The sequence below is a fragment of the Ricinus communis genome, chromosome 8, assembly GCF_019578655.1.
Source record: "Ricinus communis isolate WT05 ecotype wild-type chromosome 8, ASM1957865v1, whole genome shotgun sequence".
Taxonomy (NCBI): Eukaryota; Viridiplantae; Streptophyta; class Magnoliopsida; order Malpighiales; family Euphorbiaceae; genus Ricinus; species Ricinus communis.
In genome coordinates this window covers 26,813,847-26,827,216 of record NC_063263.1, presented here as the reverse complement: position 1 = coordinate 26,827,216, position 13,370 = coordinate 26,813,847, and the positions used below count along the sequence as shown (strand labels likewise).

The window sequence follows — 13,370 nt, the reverse complement described above, 5'->3', positions numbered from 1 at the left end:
TAATCATCTTAAGTACATGTGTTGAACATCAGCACCCTCAGCCATTTTAGATCCGAACAACTGCTTTGATATCTGATATCTAGCAGTTATCCTTTGTTCACCATAAGAATGATGCTACTAGCATCAGTTATTTTGTCATGCTGTCTCTACAGCTCATTAGTCATGAAAGCTAGGATTTAACACCTAGCTTGCATGTCATCAGAGCGCCACTTCTCAAGTGTAGGATGTTCCTCTTCTCGATGCCCTTGCAGGAAGGGGACAGGGAACCCTGGTATCAAGGACATAGGCAATGTGTTCAAAATTGAGAACTATTCTCAAATTCCCAAGCCAATTAATAAAATTTAGTCTAGTCAACCGGTTAGCATCAAGTATGCTCGCAAGTGGATTGAGGGGGGCTATTTTTAAATTTGTAAAGAATAATAGATTATTAGTGACTGGTTATGTAATTACATTTTGATTTTGGTCTTTAAATCAAAATGATGCTTCCTACTAACTTGGCAAATCTCACACTTCCTAGTGAGAAATGGAAATTCTCGTTGGTGGATTTCTAGTGAGTGATTGGTTTCTTACAAAATTTTAATATCCCTCACGTTTAGTCGTTTATTGGGTTAGTAAAATTTCATAAATAAATATCTCATATTATATGCATCTCATGCATGATCCAATCATTCATACTGCGGCTCCTAGTACTTTGAACCTCACATTTAGTCGATTATTGGTCCATTATACATAGTTAAGTTAACCCTACTATCCAATAAATATAATTGCAATATTAGAGCCTCATCATGAGTGGACATATTAGCCAATAATAGCAACTATACTTATAACATCAAATGTTTAATAAAATTTAACAGATTTAGCACATGAGCTTTCATAATCTCATATTTTGTCCATGACCGATTATTAAGACCATTAAAAATCTTCAAAGTTTATATAATGGATAGCCATGATATCAATTTCCCAAATCATACCATTTATCAACTTAATATTAATCAGAAGATTTTAGTCTTTATTAGGTCTCACCAATAAACATTCGTTTTAACAATACATCCCACACGTATCAGAGCGGATAACTAAACTCAAATGATTAAGGGCTATCTATTCTAATTTAATTCCAGAGCCACGAATTCAGTTTAGGCACCTAAGGTTATAATAAATTATAATAAAACCAAAAACCTTAATCAAATCTTAACAATCCAGTTTTCTCACATCTCAAACAATTTGGTTCCCTTCTGATTCTTGAATCTTCAAATTTCTTCACTTGTAGCACTTTACAAACTATAAACCTTGGTATTGGTATACCAAGGTGAAATGAGATTAAAAAAATGGCACTGAAAAAACTAATTACAACCTTAATGTAAATAACTAAATTTACAACCCAAAAGAATAGATTATAGAAATATATCACATGAATTCCTAAGCCCAAAATTATCCTACATGCAATCATATTCACCAGTCTCATTTTATAAGTCAAAATTTCTCATACAACCTTTCATATAGTTAATCGAGTGCTTGTACAGCCGACCAGTGCAGAATTAAACTACAAAGCCGATTGGTTACACTGCACAGCTAATCGGTTGTACTCTATAGTGTACACATGGAGACGGACGTCGCCCCTCAATATTCGATGCCTGACCCTCCAATCGCAAAATCAATTATCTTTATTAATGTACCTCACACATTCTTAATCTTTCAATCTCACCAGTGTACACATGGTCCAAAGAGCCTCGACTCAAGCATGCACCGTCAACTCGACTCCTTATGTGATCATTGACTCTGAACATCTAATCCAAACCAAACTATTAAAAGAAGACCAGAATTCTTAATTCTATTCCTATCCCCACAATCAAGATCATAAACACACATTGGATGTTATCACATCAACGTAACAATTTTATTACATTCAATTCATGCATATTTGCAAACACATCATCAATTAATCACATAAGGTCCATTATAAAAATAGTTCGAGTTATTCACCAAAAAAATATTGAGCATCAATATATCATCAAATATATTACTTATTAATCATGTAGCATCAATAATATAATTTACTCAAACAATTATCTAAGTAAATGTGTCACACAGGATAAAGCTCAAGAAAAAGCAATTATTGAATTGACTACAAAAGATAGAATTTGGTCTTTCTCAAAACTAACCGTTATTAGAGGATGAACCAAAAGTTTTCATAGGTTCACATCACACCTCATTTGGAGTTGTAAAACTCAAGATAAGGGTCAACCAAAAGGGTTGTTTACACAAGACAAACTCACTCGGATAGCCTTTAGCCCGAGGGTATTTCTTGAAGATCCAACTATTGGATCACTCTCCAAAGCTTACCGCATAAACTAGAATTATAGACCAACAACATATCCAAAAATCAAAAATTAAAGGGCTTTAAAACTCGAGATATGAATTAACAAAGTTGACTGCCTAACCTGCTATAGAGCTACATAGTTTGGGTCACTTTTTAAGGAAAAATCGGCCCGAGGTCAATAGGTGGAATTCAATTATAGGGTTGCACTATGTAGGTCAAATACAAAAAGAAACTTGCCCAGTCTGTGCAGAATCCAAGAAAACATGATTTTTGGGGATTCTTCACATATTCAACATACCAAAACTTAAATCCAATGATTTCTAACACCACCTAACCCAAACTAACTTAATATGCATTAAATTAACATGAGTTTTATTCATGCAATTAACATGCCAAATCATCCTTAACATCATTAGAACTCAAATCATCAAGAAAATATATTTAACTACAAGAATCTCTTAAACTTAAACCAATTTTAAATGGGTTTAATACCTAACATGCAATCTTCAAACATAATCACTTAGATTTATTAAATAACACTTTTAAATTACTAAATCAATATATAAATTACTAAATCATATACTTAAATCATAAAATCAACTTATTAATCACACTACAAACACATCAGGACCCAAAATTCCTCGAAATAAAAGGTTAAGTCACTAAACTTAAACTAAGAGATAGAAAAGAAAAATTAAAAGAAATGATGAATGCTTCTTGCTTTAAAGATGATGAGGATGATGATTTTGAGTTAGTTTGTCATAGATTAGGGAGTAGATGAACTTGATTTAGTTTTTGAGTGGTGAGGGTATTTTTAGTTCTTAAGAGAATGAGAGAGAAAGAATGGAGAGGAGGTGTGTAGAGAAAATAAGAAGAAAGAGAAAATAATAATTATGGATATAATTTGAGTGGTGTAAAGAAAAGCTTCTAGAAGGGTTTATTATAACTAGGCCCTTTTATACACCAAAATGACATATAAACTGTTAGATATTAATTTATCCATAATAGCTTTTAAATTTTATTACTCTAATAATTTTATAATTAACATCTCGCTAACTTAGATTTTAATCCTCATTTATTCCAAATATTAAATTAAAATAATAACTATTACCAAATTAATTCTAACATGATAAGAACTTTATAAGCCAAAATTTCAAATTATTTGAGATTTTCAATAAATTCCTCTAAATCCCCCATATCAACATGAGAAACCTAAATTTCTAGGGCGTTACAATCTTCTCCCTTTAACTAAGTTTCTTCCTCGAAACTTCTAATGTAAAATAATCTCAACACCAAAGACTTGCTACCACTTACTATATCATCAACTTTCCTTCAAAGCACGACCTTCATTCATTATCATTATCTCGTCATTATCCCCAATAAGGAAATTAATCCCTACTTACCTAGTAACCTCAACCTAGGCAATACAAACAATACATCTTACAAAAATGAAGATAATTTTATTTTACCCTATAAACAAATTAAATATTTAAAATCTCAAGCCATAGTTTCATTCTCAAAATAGGGCTTACAACCACAATCTCATTCAAGAACCATTGATGCGCCATTATATCAAAACATGATTTCAAACTCATCACAATATGCAAAGGAGACGTGCCCACTCGTCTAACTGGCCACACAAATTATATCACATATTGGATAATCTCTATACTCATCCATTAACATACTAGAATCCTATAATGATACATGGGTGCACCGTGATCCATCAAACTCATATGGTCATTATGCATTTTCTTAAACCTTTTAAATCCAAGCATTAAAGAAATACAAACCGTTCATTTAATAAAAACCTTGACTTTGAAATGCAAATCACATTCCATCATGGACTCAAATTCAAATATAGTTGAATAAAATTATCTTAAAACTTTTTCTATTTAGCAAAACTCGAGTCCAAACACATCAAAACACAATCATAAGCACACACATATCATTAATCTAAATATACATGTATTCCACTAATTAAAATCATGACATTAGGCACTCATGATCGTCAGATCCAAACTTCAAGTTCTATTATGACATCTAGCATGCCAACACACTATTGTTTGAATGTTATCAATATAGAGAATTTTGCTCATTTGGATCACATTTGAACCATCAAAACTCTTTTATTAATAATATCTAGTAATATATATGTATATATTTATATATACATATACATATCTAATATATTTTTCTTGTATTCTCTTTGATTTTGAAACTTTCATCTTTGTGTCTGTGAGCAACAACCGACTCATCAATTAATGCAAGGACCGATGTTTATTTTTTGCGTGATGTATGATAATAATGTTTCACTTGATGCATCTGGAAGGCACATGCATACCACTAGACACAAGATTTCAAGTCTCAAGACCTTAAGAGAAAGACAAACCATTTTGAAAAACATTTTAAACTTCCATTCAATACATATGATACGTTTAAAATATATACATATTCTTACTTTTAGTTCAGGTTCATCCTAACTCATATGGACCGTATTCTTTATATATCAAATATTCGCACCCCTCAAAGATCCAAAAGGACTAAGTCCACTTGGACACAAAGAGGGTCTCCATTCTTGTTATATAATCGTTCTTATTAGGTAGCGACCAAGCCTTGTCAATGTTTAATCATCACCAAAATGAGGACAAAGCAAACGCAATCACATCAATAACAATGCACAATGAGCAATAAGGAAAGTAACCAAGGCACTTCAAGATTACCCTTACTTATCAAGCCTATGCCTCTAATACTCCTCAAGTAACCAAATGCCACGTAAGCACAAGCATCACATCAATAACAAGTAATTACATAAATAATTAAATTAGAGAACATTAATTCATAATAAGGTATCATAAAATTTAAACTACCAAGAATAATAAGAGCTAACAAAACTACCCACTCAAAAGTAAACAATAAATGAAAACTTTTAAATGAAAGAAAGATTTTCCTAATCTGTAGTACACATCTACATTTAGGTCTAAGAAATTAACCTATAGCTTTGATACCATCTTTGTCACGACCTAAACCCGAGCATAATAGCCACGTGCATCTCTCATGTGCCGGCCCGACTCCAAGTCTGGATCATGACTATCGATGCCCATGGCAAGCCTAAAAACATGCATTCTAAGCCGAATTTTCACATCTCTCATCATAACTCAACTAAACCTTTAAGGTTTAGGAGATTCTAATTCCAAATTAATTCAATTAAACCTAAATTAATTAGTATCCAACTCATTTATCAATAATAATATACCATTTTCATTCCACAATTTAACTATAAGTATTTCTTGAACATACTATTTTCAAGTCCACAACATAGAATTTTCATATTATCAAGCCTATTAACTAATTATATAATTTACTATACAATAATTAACATCTCATACCTAAGGTTTTAATTTACATAAAGAAAACAATACTATAGAATCTAAGATAGTTTACGTCTATAAATAATAATTTAACTTGATTATGAACGCCATGAGGAAGGATTATAGTACTGCTTCACCTCCAACTACCGTTTAACATGTAAAAATAATTAGGGCAGTCAAACCTTATTGAGTGAATAATATAACATATATATCCTAGCATTAGTGGATCACACGGTCTTGCAATATATCTGTTATATATTCATATATACACACATTCATATCAAATCTCGTGATGTTCAATGCATAAGATATGGGAAAATATTGATGAATGCAAGTATTATTCTTACCACTTTTTAAACATAAAATTAAGGATTTACTGCCAAAGGCACTTATTGCCTTAAGGCTTGGTGCGTGGCCCTCTAGTTACCCTGTGTGGTTCACCAACAGGTGCGGATCACCTTTCAAGCCTCAGTGCCTAACCCTGTGGTACCTCCCATCATATATGGAGATGCTCGTCACTTCTCAGGTTTCAGTGCCCAACTCTCCAATTACAAACTCAATTATCTTTATTAATATACTTCACACATTCTTAAGTTTTCAATCTTACTAGTGTACACATGGTTTGATGATTTCCTATCGGTTAGGTTTGTGTAACTTATCCTCGTCATGCAAATACATATCATATAATAGCACCATGCATTTTGCCTAGCTCATAAGTATAATACATGCTTACTTTTCCATCACAAACAATAGGCATGAAATGTAAGGGGCTAAGGGACTAACACACAAGCATATATGTCATATTACACACAATAGGCATGAAAGTAAGGGGGCTAAGGGACTAACACACAAGCATATATGTCATATTACTCACCTTAGTTGATGAGCAGAATAAATAACCAATTCTACCTTTCTATCCTCGAAAAGCCTGGACTCAAGCATGCACCGTCAACTTGACTCCCTAAGCAATTATTGAATCTGAACATCTAATCCAAACAAAACTATTAAAAGAAACTAGAATTCGTGATTCTATTCCCAACTCCACAAGCAAGATCACAAACACACATCAAACATCATCACATCAACATACCAATTCTATCACATTCAATTAATATATATTTGCAAACACAGTATCAATCAATCACACATGGTTCATTACAAACATACTCTGATTTATTCACCACACAACCATTCACCATCAATATATCATCAAATAAATTACTAAATAATCATGTAGCATCAACAATATAATTTACTCAGCAAATAACCAATTTACTCAATTATCTATAAATTGTCAAATAGGACAAATTGAGCATGAAAATGTATTGCTCGAGTTGACTACCCAAATTTCTATCGGATCAATGTGAGTCACAAGATCTGGAAAATCCAAATTTGTGAGGTGTTATAGAAAGGAATCTATTGATCCAAAGATTCACCAAGGTTTATACCAAATAAAATATTTAACTAAATACCTAAGAAACATTTAATTTAACATCTTTAACTCCATCATCAAAATAATTAAGAGTTAAATATAAACAAGTCCCCTCTAAGATTAAGAAAATCTCCAAAGGATATGATTTTATGATCTTCCATCTTCACACTTCATAAATCCAAGGAGAGAATAAATAAAAATTAATGATATTCTTCAAAGGAATGAAGGCTAAAGTTTATGAAGGTGTGTTTTTCTTTTTCCTCCTAAAATTTGTTTATACAAAACCAAACACTTAAAAAACCCTAATTGCATATCTAAAATTATGCAAATGTCCATAAAGTAAGTTGAAAAATGGACTAAACAACAATTGCCCATCTGCACTGGCTTGCACAACCTCCGCCAGGTCACCCGGGCTTGCAATTATACCTCTTGCGACCTTACATTAGCTTGTAGGCCCACAATAGGCCCCCAAGTGGTTATCCTCCTCACCAATTCTGTAGACTCCACTTTGTGGTATGACTTGGTTTGTAAAACTATATTTCTTAGGTAATAATATCAACCAAATTATCAAACATTAAACATCAATCTAATCATCAAAATCATATAAGATCCTATCAAACCATTAGAACCACCCATTAAGAAAACCATAAAACTATTCTAGATCAAATATGGACAAAGTCTATATCATACCAAACTCAGACATTCCGAATAAGCCATCATCAAACTTTGGAGCGACATTGAAATAGCTTTCTCTAATGTACTTATAGGCCTTGTTTGCCTTAGACCAAAAGTTATAGTCAGTCGAAGTCGAACAAATGGATAAAAGATAAAAGAACATTGGGGTGTCACAAAACTTAAGGAATGGAGTTGGAGACATGTCTTGCAATGCCACAAGCATAATTTGCAGCATTAAATGAGTTAGTTACATCCTAAAGCATGTTTAACACTATTCTTTTGGCCTTTTCTTTGCATTCCCACATATAATATATGTGAAACCTTCACCCATTTTCACCACCATAAACAAAGGACTGCTCAACGCTCCAAGGCATCTCTAAAAAGTTGCTTGAACTTGATCAATACCTACAGACTAAATCTAGCTCCAACATATATGAAATTCTCCTCTGTCTTTCTTAAAAGGTTTGTAATTCCAATATAAAAATGAGTAAACTCTCAGTTACCAGTAAAGTGGATCTTATATATCAGAAAATTTCTTGTAAAGTACAAACTTAAAGACTAGTAAAGTACAATCTTCAAGACCTCTCATTTTATACACTAGATCTGACTATATAATTTTTTTTGTATTCAATACAGGTATATTACAGCAGACCTTTTGTAAATCATATCACCCTAGAATATTAAATTCTAGAGATGATCTTCCCAAATGTTCTATTTATTTATTTTGTTTAGTTTTTCTTTTTATTTCATAATGTAAAATATTTTTATTGCATTTTTTGAATAAAAAGCGAATTCGCCAATATTTAGTCCAACTTACAACCCTTTTTAAAATCAAAATCTAGGTTCTTAGTCATCTTCGATTTTGAGGTTAGTACTCTTTTTCAAGCGGCAATATTAAAAGAGTCTAAAATTGAGTTTTTCTTGTATTTATATCTAAAAACTAAGGTAGTGACTCTAAACAAATACTTAATCTGATTTCTATACTAAAGTACGAAAAGGTTATTTCTTTTAGTGAGGCCATAAATGCATATGAGGATTTCAGACTCGCTTCTCTGACTGTGCTAGGGCGAGGCCACACGCCTTCTTCTATCTGAAAAAGCATCATTAAGTCTGCAAAAGGAAAGAAATAACAAAACTATAGTTAGGAAGATTCTATATTTTAGAAAAAGAAAAACTAATTTAAAAAACATTATTCATTCGAGAAAGAATAAAAACCAGAAGAAAAGAAAATTGCCCCAATGTCACTTCAAAGGTAATAAAGCTTAAACTATAGGGACAAAAAGTTTATATTTCTCGATACACATATAAATAAGAATTGAATTTGTACTGTATAAATTATAAGCATTCATATTTAGATTACACCTCATGTATGAAAGTGAAAAACAAACACGTGGCTAAGATTTATTTTGAAAGAAAAAAGAAAAATAATTTTAATACAAAGGAATTCATCTAAAAATTTGGGCTATTGAATTGAAGATGAATAACACAAAATATAAAACATAGTACTTTAAAATTTATATAATTGTGTCAACGAAGAATAATAAAGAAAATAAATTATTGTCAATTTGGGATGATGTATTGACATATTAACCGCATGCGAGATAAATTAGGAAGGGAAATAAAGGGTCAATAAAAATAAATATAATAAAAAACAGTTATTTAATTAATAAGATAATTAATTATTATGAGAATAGAAAATATATAATGAATATCCTATTTAGAATGCAAATCACTAAGACGAGTTTGAAAAAAGAAAATGAATAAAAAGAGTTGTGCCTTTAAAGGATACTAAATAAGCTCTAAAGTATCATATAAAATAAAGAAACATAATTAGAAAATATAAATATGGAGCAAAATGTGAGATTACAATAGTTAGGTTGAGTACAAATATGAGATAATTAAATTTCATAATTAAGATGTTATAAGTTATAACACAATAATATTAAAGAGTTGAGAAGAATATAGGCTTAAAAATCAAATATAGCATAGCATGTAAGAGAAAGCAATATTAATTTAATATTCATTCTTCTTATAATAATTTAGTTTTTATATTTTGTTTTGTAATTATAAATAATTGATAAATTAAATGAAAATATATAAATATTCCATAGTGTTATTTAATTTTCAGAAAAGTAAACATATGAAGAACTTACGTACTAAAGTTCTACATATATTTTGTATTTGTTACCTGATCATTTAATTTATATAAATAAAACAAGAGTAAAATACTAACCTCACAAAAAGAGAGAAAGAAAGGAAGACATTAACAAACATAAAGACTAATTTTCTTTATTTCAAAAGAAAAATGAATTGGTACAACTTTATTTGGCGTTCCCTCTCTTGTTTTTCTCATAAAGCTCTATTATAATTATGCCCAAATCCTTGAATCTTTATTTTGAAGGAAAATAATTGGTACATTCATTCAGCTTTGACGCCCATAATAAAGCTTTATTTTAATTAAATGCCCAAATTCTTACTGCACGCCTCTAAACACTTCATGCAGTTTGCCCTTTGTAAGGTTGGCTGCCAATGATTGCATCATCGGGGATGTACTTACCCCAGAACCAGTGTGCCTTCCATACCCTATTCATTTCTTCAATAGGTACATTTCTCGTCTCAGGCAAAAAGAAATATATGAAGATAGTCATCAGGATGACAAAGCCAGCAAAGAACAAGAAGAGGCCGAACTTCATGTGGCAGAGCATGGATAAAAAGAATTGACCAATAACAAAGGTGAAGAACATGTTAACAGAGACATTGATAGCTTGGCCTGCAGATCGAATTTCCAGTGGGCAGATCTCACTAGGCACTAACCATCCCAATGGACCCCAAGACCATGCAAAAGCTGATACATACACACAAATCAAGATCAACACCAAATTTGCTGATCCACTCGACAGTTTTCCAACACCATCAGTGCCAAAGTTCATGCCTATCATGATTCCAATAGCAATCTACACAAAGTAAACATGTATTTCCAATCACAATTAATGTTGCCACTTGTATCTTTAAAAAGATACTAAAAGGTAAATTATGGCTATTTATGTATATAAAAGTTAATATCCTACCTGGCAAATGATCATCTGAACGCCACCTTCAAGGAATAAAATTCGTCTCCCAAACCTGTCCACACAGTATATGGAAACAAGTGTAGCAACGACATTAACCATACCTGATATTACAGCGGACATAAGCGAAGCATCGTCACCAAAGCCCAAAGTCTTAAAGAGAACAGGTGCATAAAACATGATGACATTAATTCCAGTAAGCTGCTGGAAGAGTGGAACCACGGTGCAAATGACAAGTTGAGGCCTGTATTTTGGTTGCATAATGTTCCTCCATGGGTGTTCTACTTTCTTTGCAGCCTCAGTTGCATCAACGAGGTCCTGGAATTCTTCATCGACATTATTTGTGCCTCGAATCTTTCTCAACATATCCTTGGCTTTTTCAGGATACCCCCTCTCAAGGATGGAGTTAGGAGTGTCAGGTAGGAAAACAGATCCAACAGATATCATTATTGCAGGGACTGCTGCAAGAGCTAAAGAGACTCTCCACCCCCAACCACCCTCAATCTTTGCTGTTCCGTAGTTAATAAGACTTGCAGCCAAAATACCAATGGTGATGGCCATTTGAAAACCAATATTTAATGCTCCTCTAAGCTTTGCAGGTGCCATTTCAGATAGATAAACTGGAACAGACTGCAATTCATAGTCAAAAGAAAGTTAGTTCAAACCATTTTTTAGCATGTCAACTTATGAGAAGCATAAAGATGAAAAAACTAGTTAATAACTTTTCTTGCTTACAAGTTGAGCTTTTAGATCGTACCTGATTAGCAAATCCAACACCCACACCAAGCAATAATCGACCGATAATAAGCATTGCAACATTTATGGCGGCACCATTTAAGATAGCACCAATAAGGAAGACCAAGCCACCAAACAACATAGATATCTTACGACCAAAGGTCCTAGTTACCGTCGAAGCAAAGAAGGATGCTACCAATGCGGCAAGGTAGAGTGAAGATGTAAATAATTGCAAGAGATGGCTCTCAAATTTGCAATACATATTCTCCTTATGTTTTTCAGACTCTTTTTCATATACTGTTGGGAAGAACTTGCTTAAAAATGAGTCCATTGAAGTTACTCCCCCTATAAGAAAATTAAAAACGTTATTTAGTTAATAACATCATATTTAGTATCATAACTGTGATGCTAGTTCAACAATAGGTTTTTGTTTTTGTTTCTCTCTTTTTGGATAATCTATTCCCTTATCATGATCATGTATCATTAAATGAAATAGAGGAGGTGAGTCTGATATGGTTAACTCACAGCACCTGATCATTATTCAAAATAATATTAACAACATAAATATATAAAATTTACCTGAGATGCCAATGTCATATCCGAAAATAAGACCACCCATGGCTGCAACCAAACATGTCATAATAACGAAGGCTGTGACACCACCTTCATAGTTTCTACTGCTACCTTGAACAACAAAGCCACCTCCTGCCATTTTTTAGGACACGCGTAAAACTTTGAATGATTTATTTGTTAAATGTAACAAAAGATGTTCTTCTTTCTGAAAAGAAGGAGTTACTATAAGTTTTCTCTCTGTTTCTAATGAATACAAAAGGATCTCTTAAGCTAACGTTTTTTGCAGATCCTTCATATATATCCCTAGGATAAGAAAGAGAAAGATGACTCCTTAAACAATCTTTTGCGTGTTTAACATTTTTGTCCACATAGCTTCTATTCCAAAGGTACTTAGATTTATATATTCAAACTCAACTACTTTATTGCCAAAATAGAATGTAATTCCTATTTTTTCTTTTTTATGACCTATTTTGTCCACAAAACTTAAGTTTATCTTTCTATCTAATGACATATATAGTCTTTAATGGTTGGTGTTTGTTCTAAATTTTATCCCCTCATATTCATTTCATCAATTAGTTGGAAATAATCTAACCCACATCTAACATCTAAGCATCTAGTTATACAACCTATACATGTTATATGCTATCCCTTTTTGTAGATAAGAAATATAATGACCTGTACACATTCATAAAGTAACTAAAGTTTTCGTTATCCATAGAAACTTAAAAGAACACATATATTTTTAGTGTTATAAAATAATTGTCAATTTAAAAATTAGCCTAATGTTCATATTTTAATTGATAGGATTTACAAGTAAAACTAACCAAAAAAATTTACTGATGTTATTATAATTAAAGTTTAATAATTATTTGCAATGCCATTGAACTGTCTATAAAATTATATTCACAATGATCGCGTGTGACCAAGATAGTCGGAGTGAGTGTTATTGAATGGATTCTTGAATCCATCTTCATTTCCTAAGGAATCTACTTTCCGGTTTGTTGGTGTAAAGTGCATCCTTTGCAGCATCTATCAACCATAACTACTATGTATTAGATCATGGAACAAAGCTTGATCCTTCTTTTTCTTGCGTCTGCGTAAGAATTCATTATATTACCTTACATATAAAATTTTGCTATGTGTAAATTCAAATGTTAGCAACATTGGTATCAAAGCTCGATCGTATGCTTTGTTCTCAT

General features: G+C 32.0%; 1 protein-coding gene across 1 annotated transcript; it reads right to left on the bottom strand.

The window, feature by feature from the left end:
- Window positions 1-10,064: 10,064 nt before the first annotated feature.
- Window positions 10,065-12,531, bottom strand: LOC8277831 (sugar transport protein 10). Its single transcript, XM_002520360.3, has 4 exons — window positions 12,178-12,531; window positions 11,621-11,943; window positions 10,864-11,493; window positions 10,065-10,749 (listed from the first exon to the last, which is right to left on the bottom strand). The coding sequence occupies exons 1-4, from the start codon at window positions 12,308-12,310 to the stop codon at window positions 10,291-10,293; spliced, it is 1,545 nt and encodes a 514-aa protein (XP_002520406.1). The 5' UTR covers window positions 12,311-12,531; the 3' UTR covers window positions 10,065-10,290.
- Window positions 12,532-13,370: the final 839 nt, after the last annotated feature.

Coding starts and splice junctions, on each gene's coding strand:
- LOC8277831 (XM_002520360.3), bottom strand. CDS start 12,310: ATGGCAGGAGGTGGCTTTGTTGTTCAAGGTAGCAGTAGAAACTATGAA. Junction 11,494..11,620: donor GTGTTGGATTTGCTAATCAG/GTACGATCTAAA, acceptor TATGAATTGCAG/TCTGTTCCAGTTTATCTATC. Junction 10,750..10,863: donor TTCAGATGATCATTTGCCAG/GTAGGATATTAA, acceptor TACTTTGTGTAG/ATTGCTATTGGAATCATGAT.